Source organism: Vanessa atalanta, chromosome 3, assembly GCF_905147765.1.
Source record: "Vanessa atalanta chromosome 3, ilVanAtal1.2, whole genome shotgun sequence".
NCBI classification, from domain to species: domain Eukaryota; kingdom Metazoa; phylum Arthropoda; class Insecta; order Lepidoptera; family Nymphalidae; genus Vanessa; species Vanessa atalanta.
In genome coordinates this window covers 10,615,881-10,636,113 of record NC_061873.1, presented here as the reverse complement: position 1 = coordinate 10,636,113, position 20,233 = coordinate 10,615,881, and the positions used below count along the sequence as shown (strand labels likewise).

Genomic DNA, 20,233 nt, shown 5'->3' with positions numbered 1-20,233 from the left:
TGTTAACCCTTAATTTAGTTCATAAGGATAATATATATATATATATAACTATTTAATAAAAGTAATTGCTGACTTATATTCCCTTTACTAAAAGTCGCTTTGACGACATTGTGGACTGTACATATAATTTACTATTCTCAAGTGAAAAGATTTAAAGTGTCGAATCACGTAGAACGATGTCATCAGATCAACGTTTATACGCCTTCAAAGCGTGAACGTGACAAAAAGTGTCACGATTTAACAAATTATAGGGCATCTGTTATCTTTTATATAAAATACTGTTTGTATGTTAGCGCTAATCTTAAAAACTTAAATTATATATTTCATGAGACTATTTCAAAGAACATCAGGAATACAACTTATTAATATACTAATATTTATAACACTAGATGACGCCCACGGTTTCGCTCGCGATTTGTTGTCATGTTTCATCAAAAATTGTATGTTTTTTCTTGCAGTTCAAAATTGCTTCATACCATTTCTTTTACTTCGGTTCAATGATTTGGCCGTAAAACATTAACAGACAAACAGACATAATAAATTAGCTCATAAACTTCAACATCAATCCATTGTAATATATTCATATCACTATATATGGTGTAGATTCTTCAATTGTTTTCATAGCTGTCTGTCCATTTATTTGGTTAAGGCAAATAAACGAAATTCCCAAATCTAGCCCAAACAATACTAATTTTAATAAACATGAACTATTTCGATAATATTCACGGGGAATTCCCTCCGAATTTCGAACAAGCTTTGCCATACGAAAATATTAATTAAAATCCCCTAAATAATTCCACAGTGAAATATTTTAAAAATATTTGTTCGAACTCGGGAGCGAATACAAATTATTTCATTATTAAAGTATTTTAGGCTCGTGTGATAGCATCTGTTCGAAATAAATTAATTACAACGACATTAATAAGCGTCCAATTAACGGTTATTTACGTAAATATAAATTAATGAAATTAACAAGATATTACGTAAGATAAATAACCTTGTGACTAATTATGTAAACAGGCGATAAAACTTACAATTTCATAAAAATATAGAGATGTGTTTAATATTATTTTAAGTTAACGTTATACTTGAACTTCTTTACTACACTAAGTACTTCTGTATCTAATTTTTTTATCGAGAAGTGCTCGGTAAGTTTAATTGATAAATTAATGATAATATATTGAACTTTATATGACTTTAGGTATTTAAGTATATATTTTGTAATAAAGTATATTTCCTGTGATATATATATATATATATATATCACAGGAAATATACTACTACTAGATATATATATATATATATATATATATTATATGAGCATATTTTAAATGCGTCCTAACAAATCATTCCTTTTTAGTGATCATTAAAGAAATATATTTATGAGTTTTGATAATACAGAATCGTTTGTTCTATTTGACGCCAATTTTTCTGAGTCCAGAGTGCAGAAATTTGGTCGGTACATAGGTTTATTTTGTAACGTAAGCATCTGATAAGAAAACACATTCGGAAGCTTCAACTTTAAGGGGGGAGATGAAAGGAATAACTTTGTATGGGTTTTACCCACTCGAAGTCAGGTCTAGCAGTTAGTTAAATATAATATTAATTCATAAACTATGTTATATGTAAATTAGATTGAAAGTAAATATGAAATATTTATATTCTTTTCAGTTCCAGAGATAGCATTCTCACCCACCAGCTCAAGCTGAGCTCAAGCCTCACATGCCGACTCATTGGCGGCTTAACCAGAGAACAGAGAACTGTGTGCCATGGGTCTCCTGACACAGCGGCCATAGCTTTCGAGGGTCTACAAATGGCGGTCAAGGAATGTCAGCACCAATTTAGATGGCACAGATGGAACTGCTCTAGTCTGTTAACAAAAAGTTCCAATCCTCATGCTAGTGGCATTATGAAAAGAGGTAAGTCCATAAAACTATTAAAAAAGTAATGTAACCTGTAAATATCCCACTGGTGAATTAAGGCTTCCTCTCCTATTGAGGAACAAGCTTAGAGACCAGGCTGATCTATTTGGGTTGAAGGATAAATATTCGGCAAATTTGCATCCGATACGTGGATGTTTCCTTACGATTTTTTCCTTCACCTCCACAATAACTCACTTTATAAAGACCATAACATTTTATCGTACGCTAAAAAATTTGATGCCCTTTAAATCATTCAATTTAATTATTAAAGTAATCGGTACTACTTTATTTATAAAATTTTTAAACCTAAACGAAATGTGGAATGTTTTAAAAATTAATTTTGTAAACACGACAAAAGTTTCAGGCGACATTAACCGAAATGTTATTGCAGTTCAAAGTAACCTCCCACAAAGCTGATCGTTTAATTACCTCGCGTAATAAAACCTTCAAAACGCCACTAAAATCACTTATTTATTTATATATATTTGTCGCAAACGGCTTGCCAGTGACTGTACGCTTCATTGAGAAAACGTAGGTGGCAACAATCAACAACATATTACGAGACCAGTCCCAAACTGGAGATGAAAATTTTATTAAAATAAATGCAACTAAACATTCAAACCAATCGCGATCGGCTATTACAATCCGAATTTATTACGACGAAAAATTATACACGCATATTAAGACCCACCGGACGAAGGGACCGACCGCATTATGTTCTTGCGGTATTTACTGATCGCTGTAAGTCTTTATGTCTATATCTCTGAGTGTGAAAAGGCTTTGTCGATCTTATTTTTTCCACAATCATCGCACACGTTGACGTGGAAATTTACGAGCATGGAGGATGGGAGATAACAAATAATAAGACAGGCCTTGGTGGCCAGGTGTGGCCGCTCCCGCGCCCCGCGATTTCACGCTACGTGTGGGTCCGTCCGGGCGAGCATTCCCCGCGCCCCGCCGACTTTACCAATTAATATTTTAACTGGAATTGTCTGAACTCAAAGTAACTGGATTCTCCTGGTACTTGTACAGATGCACAAATTTTACGTTGACCTTTTATACCATAAGGTGAAACGTTCAACGTAAATCTTTAATGTGACGTGAATTGTTATACAAACAACAAAACATAACTTCGACAAGGATTACCTTTAAATATGTTACCAGTTCCATTGTTCAGTAGATTGAACACTATTAGTATTGGTAATATTCCGTAACGACACCTTCCGGCCCTTCAACGACACGATTCCGTTTAAATTGAAAAATAATGAAAAAATAGCGTAGCTAAACTCTTAAACATCTTTCTTAACATGCCTTTTGTTAGAGTACCGATTGAAACGTCGTCGGATGAACGAAACCAAAAAAAACGAAGAACAAATCAAGAGAGGCTTTTAACTAGGATAATGGCGATCAATGATCGTCGAAGAAAGATAATAATGAATTCGGACCGTTGGATTTTTTTAGCCGATCGTGTAGATACATCGATGAAAGAACTGGAAGGATGGAATTCAGGATAGATGGCAGGATTCGTTTCGCTTCCACGTGATCCTCTACACGTTGTTAGCGCTCTTGTTGTACGTGACGCTGGTACAATGTAGACGATTTTATGACCTTTGTCGAGCTAATGAGACGATTGTTGGAAAAAATTTTCGCCTCGAGCGTTAATAGTCGTCGATGGGAAGTCAGATAAAAAAATATTTCAGACGACGAGTCTAATGTTGACGATATGACATGAGAGAATGGCGCTCCGTGCCAGTCAGGGTGGCGAGTTGGCGCGCATGCTTCGATACAAATCTGACGGCGGCGCGAGCGCACGTGACCTGAATACACGAGCCGGATGTTTTATAAAAACGTGACATTTATTGACATTTTATATCAACCACGTGTCAACAGGTGACGAAGTGGCGACGGCAAAATATGATTATGATGCCGCAAAAACGAGATGTTTCGTTATAAGCCCTCTTATCTGTCGGCATGTCGTGGGAACTTTTTCAGAACACATTGACATCTTCGTTATATAAGCGTGTAAAAATTATTTTGTTCGATTTTATGGTGTATATTTTTGTAACAGTAGCTTTAATTGCTTTAAAATAAAAAATATATACAATCAACGCCCTAAAATAACATATTAAGGGCTTAAATAAGAAATAGACGTGTCGAAATGTCTGAACGGTGACTGAGCCCGAACATCTAATGGCCATGATAAAATCTCAATCGGTGTGTTACTCAGTCGTGCTTCCTCAGACTGTTCTAAGCTGTGAGAAACAATACAAAAGAGATCCCATAAAAATATGAATTTGTCCAAAATACACCACTCCCCACATTTCACTTCGGACGTGACATGGAGTGGTTTTTTATATAGCTTTGTTCCGTGGGATTAAGGCCTCTTTTGAGGGTTTAATTAACTCGAGCGTAGTGATATTGCAAAAATTTTGAATCACTTACTTAAGTAAAATAAATAACGCATTATTCACAAGCATTTTTTGCTATTACGTTCGCTTCAAGTTTATCCGTGCTTAACCAGCTCCCATGCGACTTATACGACAAATCTTATTATGTCACGATAAGATTACATACAGACAAAGTTTCACACTAATAATATTAAATTCATAGTGTGATTAATCGAGCTTAATATCGTGTTTAATATAAATGGTATTACTTAGCGAGTAAATCCAACTTAAAACTTAATATCTAATTTAAATATGTTACTCGAGTACCTGCAACCGTGGTTTGAATAACGTTTCGGTGATTAGCAATTCGCAACACCCAGGTAACTTACAAGCTTTAATTGGTCCAAAACCTTTTCTTAGCTTAAATTCTAATTAATGGATGTTTTAACGATGTGAATATGATACGTATTTTGTTTCATCGATTAAACGTTGTGAATTATTTACTATTTTTACTTTATACTTTACTTAATGAAATAATCAATTTCGTAAAGTATTTAATTTTCCATCGATAATTGATTGAATACGCACTTGTATAAATAAATCCATTAGTAACAACGATTTTTAATAAACAATAGACATTTTAGGTAAGCCCAATTCGAATACAGCTGGCTCTATGATTTTATGCAAAATAGCCCTTATAAGCAAATACATAACGTTCATTTTAGTTCTGTTGAACGGGTATCTGGTTTATACTATGCTTTTATTTACAATTTTAATGTATTAAGATTTTGAGGATATTTCGTGTAATGTTACTTTAGAAATCGTTTAATTGAAAACTTAAGAGGAGTCTTATTCCAAGAGATCATGTTATTTATTAGATGTGAGCTTTTCTTTTTTAATTTTCAATCGTAAAAACGTTGCGTGATGGTATGGGCTAACAAAGGCCACCAGACAATTAGTCTGTAGAACATACCAATCACTCCAGACACCGTATATACATACATCTCTAATAAAGGAAACTAAAATGTTATATTACATGTGCTTATTAATACACTGGCTTACTCACCGCTAAAGATTATCAGCTTGTTGAGTAACTGATGGTGGTGGTACAAACTCAACGGGTTCTCACAAAGTCATGCCATCAGTGAGTCGTCAGTTATCATCTCTGCCTAAAAACAATCATGAAACCCCAAGTGTTTCGTCTCATGTATCCGTAATTACAAACGATTGGATTCTGTAATAAATACATTTCTAATGAAACGATACTATTTAAACAATCAACCAGGGAGGTCTTAATAAACTACATAAAAATAAAATAAAATTCTAACAAGAATATATTTACCATATAAAGTGAATTTCGTTTGTCGAAATCAGCAAAGTAAACGTGTGTTCATTCATTTTTGGCACCAAATTTATAGCCCTTAGAGCTGGAAGCGAGAATCATCACGAAAAACTACTTTAAAATAACAAAGAAGAGAATCGTAAATTACCGAGATGTTCGCAAGCGTGGGCGCGACGGCGGCGCAGCAGCGCGTCTCAAAAACCATGTTACACAACACGGAAAAAGCGACCACCGCCGGGGCTATCGGAAAAACCAATCAGTATGCGCATCCCATTAAATAAATGTCCACATTCGACTATACATTTTTAAATAAAGAATCGAAGATGAAAATAAAACGTTCAATATGATAATTAAAATTTGTATTTACTTAGGAGCGATGTAAGTTTTTTTTGCTGTCCGGCGCCGAGTTGCCGTACATGGCCCGCATGGTGATTTGCCAATTTAATCCGCGATTCGAGGAACCGAGGTGGCGCTGCGGTCTTGACGCGCTCTCCGCTCACCTGTCCACTAGAATAGCGTTACTTGTTTTTGTTCCCATCCGTCCACCGATACCGAACGTCTAAAACCACAATACGCCCAAACATGAGAACGTACATGAAGTATTACACCTAAACATTATGTTAAGCACATTATTTATCATTCGTTCGAAATTATACGAGGACAAAATTTCACTTGCAGAAATCGTGTCGTAAATCGACAACAGTTTTTCGTTCACAACTTTTATCGAAAATAATTATATGTCATGCATTATTGAAGCGAAAGCGGGCAAAAACGACAGAGCCACAAGTGTAAGGGAAGAATTTAAAATTTGTCACCCGTTCGAAATTCAGGGCATTCGATAAAAAAAAAGTTACAAATGAATAATGGAATTCATTAGAGAATTTAAAAGCGTTTAAGCAATATTGAACCTTATTTACTTTAATGATAAAATGATACGATAAATCGGTTATAGCTTAATTATTTATTGGAAGACGTTGTTGTTGTATATCTCTTTATTATACACAGATAATATTACAAACAGGAAACTTGACCGAGCAAGTAAATTGAAGTGTACAAAGGCTTATCTCAATAAGGAATCTCTTCGAGCCGACCTTTGATCTACTGAGAGGAGCTAGACTAAAAATACTTGTAAAAACTATTAAAAAAATTTAAAATGAAAAACAAAATAGTCCATACTAAATAATATCCCATCAAAAACATAAATGTAAAAATGAGAGCCAAGTTAAATATTATCATATATATACCTTGGTTGTTGTCTTCAACGACAAAAGAAGTGAGATCAAAATTTGTGCCAAGTTAAATAGTCCTTTCTGAAATTTATTTATAACTACATAAAATATAATTTCTTCTTATAACTTGGGGTAATATATTGTTGCCTAAGGTCTGACTTGGCTAGTTCTTATATGTTTATAACCACAACTTGTAGTTTGTGTTTAGAATAACAAATTATAACTCAGAACATCTAAGAAGAATGGAGGACAGCTCAGTATTGCTTAGTTAGTATTAACGTACATTAAGAGCTGCGATGGTCCAGTCACTAGAAAACATGAATCTTAACCAGATATTGCGAGTTCATATCCAGACAAGTACCATTGAATATTTGCGTGCTTAATTTGTGTTTATAATTCATTTGTAACAGGCTTAGAACTTACGAAGGCTATAATATAATTTGTATATGAGAACTAGCCAAGTCAGACCTTAGGCAACAATATATTACCCCAAGATATAAGAAGAAATTATATTTTATGTAGTTATAAATAAATTTCAGAAAGGACTATTTAACTTGGCACAAATTTTGATCTCACTTCTTTTGTCGTTGAAGACAACAACCAAGGTATATATGATAATATTTAACTTGGCTCTCATTTTTACATTTATGTTTTTGATGGGATATCACTACTTTTTGTACATAAATTATTAGTAGGTACTTATTAATAACAAAATTAATACCAAATGGTTTTTGTTAAGCTATTCTATTTTCTTATGTTTACGGGGTATAATTGTCTTTTTTTTGATACGTTCTTATTTTTCTTGTAGGTACCTCTGAAATGTTCGAGTGAATTGCCCATTCAGTGTCCGGATATTTTTTACGCGTTTTCTGTTTATACTTAATTTGCCCAAGAAGGGGTGGTATAATGTGCGCAGACGGTTGTACTCTACAATAGCTCTCTAGTGTCTTGATTTGACTTGGACCTAAATTGATAAGATGTACTCCATCTAAGTTTTTAACTCTAGAGAGGCCAACGTAAGCCTGCTCTTTACTTAATATAGAAAAGCCTATTTCGTAAAGAGCACCGTCAAGGCGAAGGCCTTGTGATTTGTGTATAGTAGTAGAATATGCTAAGCAAATAGAGAATTGTTTCCTTTGAACATATATGTACATTACTTAATATCTGTAACTTGGTTTGGCTTCTAGTTCGCAAATTAAATTATGTTTAAATTGAATTGTTATTTTACATGCACTATTGCTGTTGTCGACGTTCTCAATGTGCTTTCTCTATTTTTCCATTGGACCCATTCACTAGTCCTTTGCTGACATCAGCATACTCGCTCGATACTGTTCTTCCAAGCAATAAGGATCCCCGTTTGTAGCGCTAGAGTACAAACTTAAATCATTCCTGTTACGATATACATACTCTACTACAGTCTCACGAAACCTATTTTATTGTTGTATACTAGTATACTCAAACAAAAAATATGCAGTCGAATAGACTAGGCAGCTTCCACCAGAAGGCATTGAAATAATTCTTATGAGCGCGGTTGCCACTCGCTCAGACAAGTCCGTGTTAAGGTTTAATCGCAACGCTTCTATCCCGCTGCTTCGGCGTCACGTCGCGCGCCGTGTACCGAAATGCCTATTATTATTATTTTTTTAAGTATATATATAGATTTTGCACCATTGATGTGCGCTAAATGGTAGTTAATAACGTAATAAATACCAAAGTCGGCTATACTAATAAGTAATAAAACGGAAATATTTGGATTTAAAAAACTTAAGGGTGGTATTCAACTTGTTATATATTCACGTGAAGACCTTAAAATCCACATTAAGACCGGCTGTCATAAGTTTTGATTGCTGGTTCTTACATCTTTTTTTATTACAGTTATTACAGGGACTATAAGTATATTAGTGTTCCTATAGACCCAATAAAATGAAAAATTATAATAAAATGATAAAAAATTACCAGTTTCAGATTTTTTCCTTTATATTGGCCTAATTATCTACCTGCATGCCAAATTTGAATTTTCTAGGTCACCTGGAAGTAGGTTATAGTTTTGATCTATAGGTCAGTCAGTGATAAAAATGACGATTTTTAGACGTTAATATCTAAATAACCATTTGAGATGCGTTTATGAAATTTGGAACACATATGTATCTCGCGAGTCTCAATATATGAGCCAAATTTGACACATTTTAGTCAAATAGTTTTTAAGTTATGAGGAGGTCAAAAGTGGCTAAAAATGGTTCGTGTAATATTACACACGGTGCTGCACGCCAGTTCTGTTACTAGAACTTGGCTGACACGCTACCGCGTGTCTAGAAATATTACACACGGTGCTGCACGCCAGTTCTGTTACTAGAACTTGGCTGACACGCTACCGCGTGTCTAGATAAAAGTATGTATATATATGAAATAGCAAATAAAGATACGGTCATAAAAAATACTTATTCCATAGCTTTACAACAGCCACTTCCCTGAAAATACTTACACTGTTTAAAAATATATATTATATAAAATAATAATAGGTAGACCAATGATAATAGGATGAATTTATTATATGTCATTATATGCGTGTTCATATCTTAGTATGTATTCTATGTGTGACTGCGAGTGTGTTTATGTCTGTTTTTGTGTTATATAAGAGTTTTTTTTTGTTTATAATATGATACATGATTAAGATTTTTTTTAAATTATATTTTATTCAAGAAAAATAACAAAAGTATAATGTAGCCATTATGATATTTTGTTACATGCTAGTAATAAATCAGTCCAAACATATATTTTATTGCAATTTTTTTTTATATATCAGGTACACCACGATATCAGGTACCCACCACGTGGTATACACGATTATATCATATTATTATTATTATTCAGGTCAATAATAAATGCGCAAATAACTTACCATAAATATGACACACAAATTTTTAACCTTATAAGAATAATTTATCACGATGCTTTCCTGCCACTTTAAGCTAAGACAATAAATTTGTACTGAGAGACTAAAGCACTAGAATTTTGATTGTCAGCCACCACACACACACCAGCACAGTCAGGCTGATTCAAATATTCAACATTTTTAAGAACTGAATAAGTATACATATTGATGCAAGCGATATTAATTTACAGAAACAAATGCAATCATCTTAATATTTTAATATCAATATGGGTTCTATCAACGAAGTCCATCAATGGTATGGTTTTTACAATAGTTCTTGATATTTTACTTCATATAGTTAGTGTATAGACATACAGGACGGAATATTTCCAAAAATCACACATATGTATATTATTACTAGATACTTCGCGATAAGTTTTTTCCCGGAGGTATTTCTCTACGAATACTTGCGATGCGAAAAAGTTATGTTGGGCTCTTACCGACTATAACCCAAAGATGTCCCCCTCGTTGCCCTACGGCGGAGTCAAGGGGACGCTGTAACACGCTCACACACGACTCCGTTAGCAATTGTCCAGAAGACACGGACGGTCTGCATTTTTCTCCTCAGAGGACACGCCAGCACATAAGGTGTGCCTCTAGCATCCGAGGCGTAAACTTACTTGTCATAGGCTAACTGCTCCTGCCGTGTTGGTTGAAACGTGATGTTAAAAATAAACTATTCTCAATAAATGGCTAATGTAAAAATATTTTATCAAAGCGGACTGGTAATTAAATCCCTAGATTAATGTATTCAAACAAAAAACAAGCTAACAAATACATATTATCTTTGTATATACTTTTTTATAGTATAGGTAGACGGACTGGCAAACTGGTCATCCTATAGTAAGTGACCACAGCCATTATAGACATTAGTGCAGAAAAAATTGACAGCAAAGATGTTATATTCCTTGTGCCTGTAGTTACACTGGTTCGCTTACCCTCACAACACAACTGTAGTAGTGTTGCAGTTAGCAGTTAGCAGAATAGAATAGAATACCTCATAAGTGGGTAGAACCTGCCCAGACGGGCTTGCACCAAGCCAAATATTACTGAGAAATATAAATTTCCTTTATACTAAGTTTCCTTGGTTTTTCATTCTTCGAGTATTTGTTTTAGGTATAATATTAAAACAATATAAAAAATAGACAATATTATCTTATGAATTAAAATACAAAAATATTTCACAATTATTCGTGGTAACTGAAACTTTAAAAGTAAAACAACGAAAGCGAACGATTTGGCAAAACCCAACCTTATTAAGAGACAATGTCTCAGGGAATAAATATATTATATTATACGATTAAGGATATTGTAAATACACAAACTTGTTTTTATTATATTAAATTAAACGCTAATAAATAATTGAATACGTCGAATAATTCTTCCATTTGTTTCAAATAATAGCGACAATACATAAAGTTTCAATTCACACTGGAATACATCACATTTAGTTTACGATTATAATACACAAACATATTATCCTTTAACGAGCGGCATAAACAAGCAATTAAATTATCACACAATAAAGACACGCCGATCAATACAATCACGCAATTGTATCGAGACAAATAAATTAAGATTAAATACACGTCATTGGTTATAATAAAAGAATCGAAAATAATTTTCCATGGGAATACTATTATGACGATTAAAATAAGAAATTTAGTCAGTATTTCGTAATTATACGATAATCCCTTGTAACTATAAATATCCGCTTTGTATGTAAATTACATAAGTACTATTTTTACAAACGAATAATTATATGAAGTAAATAAGTTAAGTTAGTAAGCGACTAAGCGTAACCCCTTCGTTATTGCGAAAACGAAGAACGAATTCTCCAACGCCAAACGAACTTAATTCGTCACACGCTAGGGTCTCGTAGCGTATAATCTTCCCTTGTCTTGGAATCGTCAAACTCGAACGGGGCATATTATAAATCGCATCGTATCTGTTTTATCGCGTCTCCAACGATCGACAAATATAAATTTGTCACCGGTCACTGGAAAAAGCCGGGCAAGTTTATAAATAAACAATAACATTACCCTACTTGGATTGTACACCGTAACATTCGTCCGACTGTAGTCAATTCCAATTGATAGTGTAGCGGGTCGTTTATATGGAACGACTTATTGGCTAGCTTTAATGATTTAGAACCTTTATAATATAACCTATCACTCGTTTACATCTCGACCGATTTTGTTGTTAAGTGCAAATTCATACGATCGACTTAAATCAGTTAAGAATTTAAATAAGGAAACTAAATTCTAACACGAAATAGGTCCCCTATTCATGGGTTCGTTACTAAGTTCAGATTTATGTCGAAGGTTTTTGTTGATTAAAACTATGCTAATTGACTTCTCGTAAAAGTGCTACATATATAAAGGGGCCTTGCATTATAAGGACGTATTAATTCATCTGACGAACGATCAGTTCAGAGATAATGGTTGATTTATAATGATTATCATATTATTATACGTGAATCATTCTAAATCATGCGCTGCTCGCTTTTTGCGAGGTTGGACGATCTAAAACCGAGACGGATATATTTTAAAAGTTTTATAAATTTTCATGCGCTTACAAATACGCGTCACAAAAAGTTTTGCGTTGATTTGTTTCAACAACATTTTGTAACGAAATATGGATGCTATCGGTGAATTGTGAACATATATTGTGTAAAAAAATATATGTTTAAATTATACATATATTTTTTTTTCATTGTCTATTCCAATCGAAGTAGGAATAAAGATAAACAAACCTTAGATCTACGTATTTCATACGATTTTCTAATAACTCAGATATATTATTCACTACTAAGAGTTTATGATTAATATACCTCTTTTTTATATTACAAAACCATTACACTTAACCACTTATATCCACTCTAATTTTACTTCCCAAAACTCTGATAACAGTTTCGTCGACGTTCAACGGGCCATTTTTGCGCAAATCCATGGTGAATGTCATAGATTAATCAAGCTCTCGGCCAATGATATCGCGTCAATTTGCTGTCAAATGTTGTTTATTGTGCTTTTCTCCTTTTATGGTTGGAATAGAGTGATATGTACTATGTGGTAGGACTTACTACCACTGATGACATATTCTACCGTCAAACAGCAATACTTTGTACTGTTATGTTCTGGTTTGAAGAGTGAGTGAAACCAAAGTAACTAAAGGGACATAACACCTTAATTCCCAAGGCTAGTGGCCATGTAAATGATGGGTAATATTTTGTACAGTGCCAATGTCTGTTGGCATTAAGCACACCATAAATTGGACCATTTGTGAACCATTCTCCTTTTTTTTACCATTTCGTCTCAATAATCGCATATAACCAATAAAAATAAGTCGATTGAAGTGTCATATTAAATGACTTTTAACGCCCCTTTTCAATCATTATAAGAATTATAACTCGTCGTTTTAAATAATCAAATATCAAAAATAAAATAGTCATTATTTCAATCAGCGGTATCTCCTTCTCAATTAGGCTCTGCATGGGTGCATGTAATCTCTACAGATAACGTAGCAGTATTAACCACTTGCCACAATCGAATTAATTTAATCGATTCTTATTCGATTCATCGACTAAGTCAGATAATATTCGGTAGGTATCGTGAGAATTTTTTCAATGTATTAAAACGTTTGGATTTGACAAACCAAAAACAATTGAACGTTCATTTTGAAATTTAATGACGTAATAATAAAATATTTCAAGTAGGTATATGTGCTTATTTCAGAAGAAGTGGTAGGTAACTTCAAGTCACCAATACCACGTTGTATACTATCTATAGATAGGCAGTAGAATAACTGTTATGTGGTACCCACTTGTAGTAAGGAATTGCAGTATTAGCAGCAATAAAAAGCTTATTATAGACTGAGTCCAATACTAAATGTACTTGATTTCAACACCCAGTCAAAGTACCGCTAATAAAACACAAGTATGTATATTAGAACATTAATTTATCTTCGAATAGGTGACTGCGTAATTACAACACAATAATTGCCCATTGAACGAGTATAGCTTTTAAAATCGCAACGATGCCTACGATACGGCGATCCATTGAGTTCGATACAATGAAATAGCCGGAATAGCACATTATTAACCCGACTAACTTACAACCGAATACAATTAACTAAGTACCGGTCGCATCCGACCGAAGTCGAATGCAAATCGCTATCTTTATGGTTAAAAGATTACATTGTTCGAGGCCAATAGCTTATCTTTGCATCTCGAATGGTTCTATTTAATTTATTGCAATAAAATAGATAAATGGAGATCGCGACGTCCGCGTTCCGGAGATCGAAGCGGTGAACGAGAAAGCATAGTTGGTATTATAACAGATGCGTTGCGATGATAACACGCGGCGAGACATCGACGGTTTCGCATTCGAATCTATAAGCGTGTAATTATTTTTTGTAGAACACGTATCTTATCTTTTCATTTAATATAAAAAATATATTTATTTCAAGTGTTTAATCGTAAAAAATAGATCATTTTCACGATCACTTTCACGTTACAGTTTATGTTAGCCTTTGTTAATTATTTAAGTAATTAATTATTCAACAGGTTTCCGTGAAACAGCATTCCTATACGCGTTGACAGCAGCGGGAGTGGCACACTCTATTGCACGCGCCTGCGCACAAGGTCGCTTGCTCTCTTGTGGCTGCGACCCTCTCGGCTATCGTGCCTCCCATGACCGAGGGCGAGCTAGAGCGAACAAGTGGGAGTGGAGCGGTTGCTCCCATAACTTGGCGTATGGTGTCGAATTCTCGAAGAAGTTTCTGGACATCCGAGAGCAAGTTGATGATCTACAGTCGAAGATAAACGTACATAACAACAATGCTGGGAGATCTGTAAGTGATAATATTAAAATCCTGAAATCTTCATTGGGTTCACCTTATATATTAAAATTATAGCGATTAAAAAAGTTCAAGATTAAGCATAATTATTTAAACAAAATCCGAGAATACTGACAGCTGGCATAGTCATCATTTAAAGGTTTGTTTATGTTGCTGACGCGACAATTATAATAAGACCTCCAGTGCATTTTCTTAAAGTGTTCAACGAAACATCATCTATAGTAAAAACATGTTTAAGAAAATAATTCTTTTTAATAGCAACATGTTTATTTTTTCATAATTATATTTAAGATGTTATTCATTCTACTATTCTTTTATACCTAAGCAGTTTTAATTCAATATTTTACAAGATCATTTAAACGAATTATTGTTATATTAAAAATATCGAACAAGAAATTAATTAAATACTCTTTTATACGGATATTATATCAATTCGTTAATAACAATTACATTTTATATATCCTGCATCAAAATCATCGTTTAGATACTAATTCTACCTTTTATCGTTAATATATCTAATTTTTATCGAATATATTGTCACTTAATGTAGTCTTACTAAAAGCTTTAAACTATTATGACATAATATAAAAATTCCTGCGGACACGGGATGACTATCCTGTATCCGCTTCACTTTAAGTTATCAACAAATAATTTTTTTTAGTTTCCGACTTCTAAAACCTTTTAATCCACTGTACTATTCAATGATATTTGACCTTAACTTAGCTATATGTAATTAAATAGTACAAATTATTATCTACTTTTAGAAAAGATAACGCTATAAATTTTCTTTATCCGAAATAAAAATTTTATGGAAATTATCGAAAAACGTTGTCTGAAACAGCATGAAACGAGGGTTAATCTGAAGGAGTTTTTGATGTCATCAGACAGAAGGGAACGACAAAGAGTGAAATGACGTCACTTGACGCTGACGACTCTTCAATGTCTTTATTAGATGCAGCACTGCATAACATCAGTTTGATCATCGAAGGGGTGAATATGTAATGAACGTTCAAACTTTTGATGTCTCGAGCTAGAATTACCTTAATTAATAAATTGAACGATTGAAATTATTATTAGAACAGATCATTTTAATTTCGATCGCATGCGTGTTTTGGCGCGGATTTGAATGACATTGATGAAACTCTAATTGATTTCAAGCTTATTGTATAAAACAAAAAAGGGCACATTTTTGCAACGCTGACCAATTACGGACCAATTCCAGCTACAAGAGCGTCAACGAGTATAGTGCGCAATCGGTCGTAAAAGTCCATTTTCCGTCACTTTTATAATCCAATAGAATGACCATAAGTCAAGACTTATTTTACGTGCTCTCTCAGGCACGAAAGTGTAATATCCAATTTCTTCCAAACTCCGTCCTGAGAATAAGAATGTCTCCATGAGAATTTCTCAACAAACAAAACCAATACGTATTTATTGACACAAAAATCGGAATTTACGTCATGGACTTCGGTAATTACAATAGTGTAAGCAGTGGCGTAGCTAGCTTCAGGAGCTGGTGAGTTGGCTGACCCGCCGATACCGAGAACGACTTGTTTGCCAATCTAACATATCAAAATAAAAATAAAAAGTACTCATGTGTGTCCATGCAGTTCACGCAGGCATAGAACAACCGTTTTTTTTTCTAATAAAACTATATTGATTTTATTCAATCACAGTTAAAGTATACAAACCAATCATGTTGGAGAATTAATGAAATTCCTTTATTAATATTCATATAATTTGACCTGTGATTTTGGAACTAATTAACCTTTTATGACTCCAAGTGGGACGACTATGGCATGTCCAAGGTGTTTCGAATAGCCGTTAGGGATGTGAAATGAGTTAAAATACATATTTAGTTCGATTTGAAGCGCCGTAAATGGGCGTGGTATGGTAATGACCCTTGTGGGTGGTCCGTTGATGCATCGGCATAAAGTTATAACGTAAAATATAAATAGAAAACTAGCTACGCACGTAACGTGACTAGCTTTTTGCTTCGAACAACGGCCCTTTTATTTCGAATATAAATTACGAGAGTCTAATTAAAAATACATAATTATCTTTGAGTAGTGTAATGTTGGTCTTTTGTCGGTAAATTAACCATATTTTCAATGGTTTTAAAGCTCCTTAAAGTCACAAATATTACAAGGTATGCATGTGACAAGTGAGATCTTGTTCTCCTTCGTCTCATGAAAAGTACCGCTTAAGTTTTTTGCTAATGTTTATTTACGAAGCGATATTATATGCGTTTAACAACTTTGAATGCATACCATAATACGGGACGGCGAATGTAAAATTCATGTATGACGTGACAAAAAAGACCGAGTCTCGTAAAATAAAAATAATTATTATCAAAAGTTATACATTAATAAAATATCCCATATGTGCAAAACATGCGCGAGTATTGTAAACGTCTTTTAAGATACCCGTAAAAAAAAAAATAGGCAAGTGTGAGTCGGGCTACGAAAATATAGGGTTCTATCAATATCTTCCGACCCGATTTTGGGCAGGTTGTCCATTCTCAATAGAATTATTATTACGAGTATCACTTGCTTTACGACGCTCGGGATCAATATTGCACCTTCCAGATTTCTGGTAGCTACTGAGAATTTGTTGACCAAATTATAAATTATGTTTTATTAAATATGCGGCCGCGGGCTTGGCAGCCTTATAAGCTAGATAAAAAGAACGATATAGAAAGATGTATTAAGGTTCCTACTGTACGGAATCCTACGCATTACGGCGATAGCCAGAAAACGACATGGAACTTAGTATAAAATCCACTGGAACTGGTAGAGCAACAGTATACATTTCCTTTATATTTATTTGCGTGCGACTTCTACGAAGATACTCTATATATGATAATATATACGTTTAATTAAATTAAAACGGAATTATTTAAGTACTGTATAAGGGATATCTTTAACATATTTTATCTGTACTTGTAAAGAGGTAAAATTTGTTTTTTCATTTGTATGTTCCAAAAATTCCAGTATTGTTTTTTCACTGGTAGAAAGCTACATGGTGGCTGAGTACTGGGTATAGATTATACTTTCTTCATTGACAAATTGCACCCGTGTGAATCGTGTTACTATTTATTTATTTATTAATAAAAATAAAAGGTTTTTTTTTCTTATTAATAGCGTAATTCAGTTTAAGGTGAAGCGAGCTGCTCTACGATATTCCTAATAATTCTTGCTTTGAAGGTTATCAGTTTTATACTGTAGAAAATAAAGAGCGTGTCCGATGACAAAGAAACTGCAGATGACTCTAATATTCTAATATAACCTTAAATAATGATGTTATGTATACTAACTTATCAAAGTAGCAAAGAAAAATACAGGCAAATCGAAAGTACTATGAAACTGGTCAAAGATACGTATCTATGTATCCAAAGATAGCGCCAAAAGCGAATGATTCAAACGCAATATTTGAGCTCACTGTCGTTTTGCTGTAAGTCCCGTTCAGTATAAACTCCAAATTCCTGCAAAGGAAATAGAGAAAGTTTTCCGTTTTAGTGCTCAAGCTTAATACCATATTAATACGTTTACTAAGTCATTAAAATATTATATATTGTAGAAATACGATTAAATATTGTCATATTCGCGACAGTCCTTAGTATCGTGACTTACATACTTTAAATGCCAGAACTGAATGAAATCTTGCTCAGAAATTGATTATAGAATAGCTAACGCCGGCACCTGGAGGGGCCTTCCCCTTGCGTGGGGCATAAACCACGTGCGGAAACTAGTATGTACATAAATAACAGCATCAAAAGTCACTATTATATTACATAAAATGTATTCAATAACCATTAAAATATAATTAAGATACAATGATACAAAATCATTTTTTATTAATTTATAAATAAACAATGGTATTCCTTACATATAAATTTGCAATAATAAATAAAGATTTAAGGAGTCAACCGTACTAATATTATCTACTGTTGTCTGTGTGGCCGTCACATAAATATGTCAGGGATTGATTTGTCAGCTTACAAATCTACCGTCCGACTATCATCGTCGACCGACAGCTAAGCCAAAATACTTGCTCTGCGGTACCGGATTACTTTGAATTATTTAATAGGCCTTCCGCCTAATAATAAAAATGTCATAGAGATCTTAAACACGACATCGCCAACTAACACGTGCGCTTAAAGAAATTATAACAAAAGGAATATCACCCTAAAGTCAATGACGTAAGAGCTATTGTTTCTTTCGACATATTATAGAAACGTTGGTCATTATTATATTTCTGTCCGTAACAAAATCTGACATTAAAGCCGCATACCATGTCTCGCGCTTAGTTATTAGGATTTACGATTAATTCAATTTAATTTGAGTTGGACGGTTTTTTATAATACAAACACAAATGTTGGTACAAATTGTTTAATTTGTTATTCGTTTATAGTAGTTAATTATATGGTTGGAGTCGGGTGTTTATATTGATGCTTAGTTTAAACGCGACTAGTGACATTTATTGCTGTATGTAATTTAATTGTTCTTAAATATAGCTGTTCCCGTCTACATGATTGGATTTTTGTTTGAGTGGCTATAAGATAAGAGATATCTAGGTCCTGGATTAATCCCAAATCGATCCGATATATTTAGGTGTTTGGTTTCGTTTGACAAGTAATTCCGAATTGTAATTCGGTCGGAAAGCACGTAAAACGATTGCTCCTGCACGTGATTTCCCCGCATCATCAAAACCGAAATGGGTCTGGACAACACCATCACCTTCATTTTAAGACTTCTGATTGCCAGATCTACGTTAATTTCCCTTAAATTTGTGAATATAATGTTATAAAGAATCTGTACGTACGCTTTAAATATTCCTATAACTTGAAAATCATAGATAAAAAAAATATATGTATTTAATAATATATTTAAAAGGTATTAAAGTTTAAACCCTTGGAAATATTTCCTCTATTTAATTAGATAATCTTCGTAAAATGTATTTCATAGCCGTCTATAGTGGCAACAAATTAACTTATTTAGTGTTGTTAATTAACAAATGACAGCCTTTTAAACGGTAGCTTAAATAACGAAATTAGGCAATCTCGCTTCATAGTAACATCGTAATAAAAATTAAGATTATGTTTGTTTTTCCGAAGAATTAACATTTTATATAGAATTTAACACGCATATAATAAGTTGATTCAAATCTAGTTTTAAAACAAAATATTACATATCGATAGAGCTCGCTTAGAGTCCTTGTATTATTGTATTTAGATAAATATCAAAATAAATAATTAAAATTCAGATGTTGACGTATATTTTTATAAAAAAAAATATATTAATAATTCATGTATTTATTATTTATTCTATTGATAAGACTACTTACGTTCATAAATTTTATATTTGATATTTTAACGACACACAAATAAATTTAATTTATATAACAGATCATTTTTGTTGATTAAAAGTTGATACGTTATAAAATATAAAATATATGTAAGGGATTGATAGTTTTAAAATATAAATAATTATTGGATGCATTGGAACGTACCGTTTTTAAATATATGGGAAGCTTAATAAACAGTTAAATAATGCCTGAATAAA

At 33.2% G+C, this 20,233-nt stretch overlaps 1 protein-coding gene across 1 annotated transcript in view; it reads left to right on the top strand.

Moving 5' to 3' along the window:
• The window catches only part of LOC125077099 (protein Wnt-10a), a 42,187-nt gene that overhangs the window by 8,222 nt on the left and 13,732 nt on the right, over positions 1-20,233 (top strand). Inside the window, exons 2-3 of the mRNA XM_047688899.1 lie at positions 1,672-1,919; positions 14,377-14,663. Of these exons, the coding sequence (XP_047544855.1) occupies positions 1,672-1,919; positions 14,377-14,663 (535 nt within the window). The remainder of the gene's footprint in view (positions 1-1,671; positions 1,920-14,376; positions 14,664-20,233) is intronic.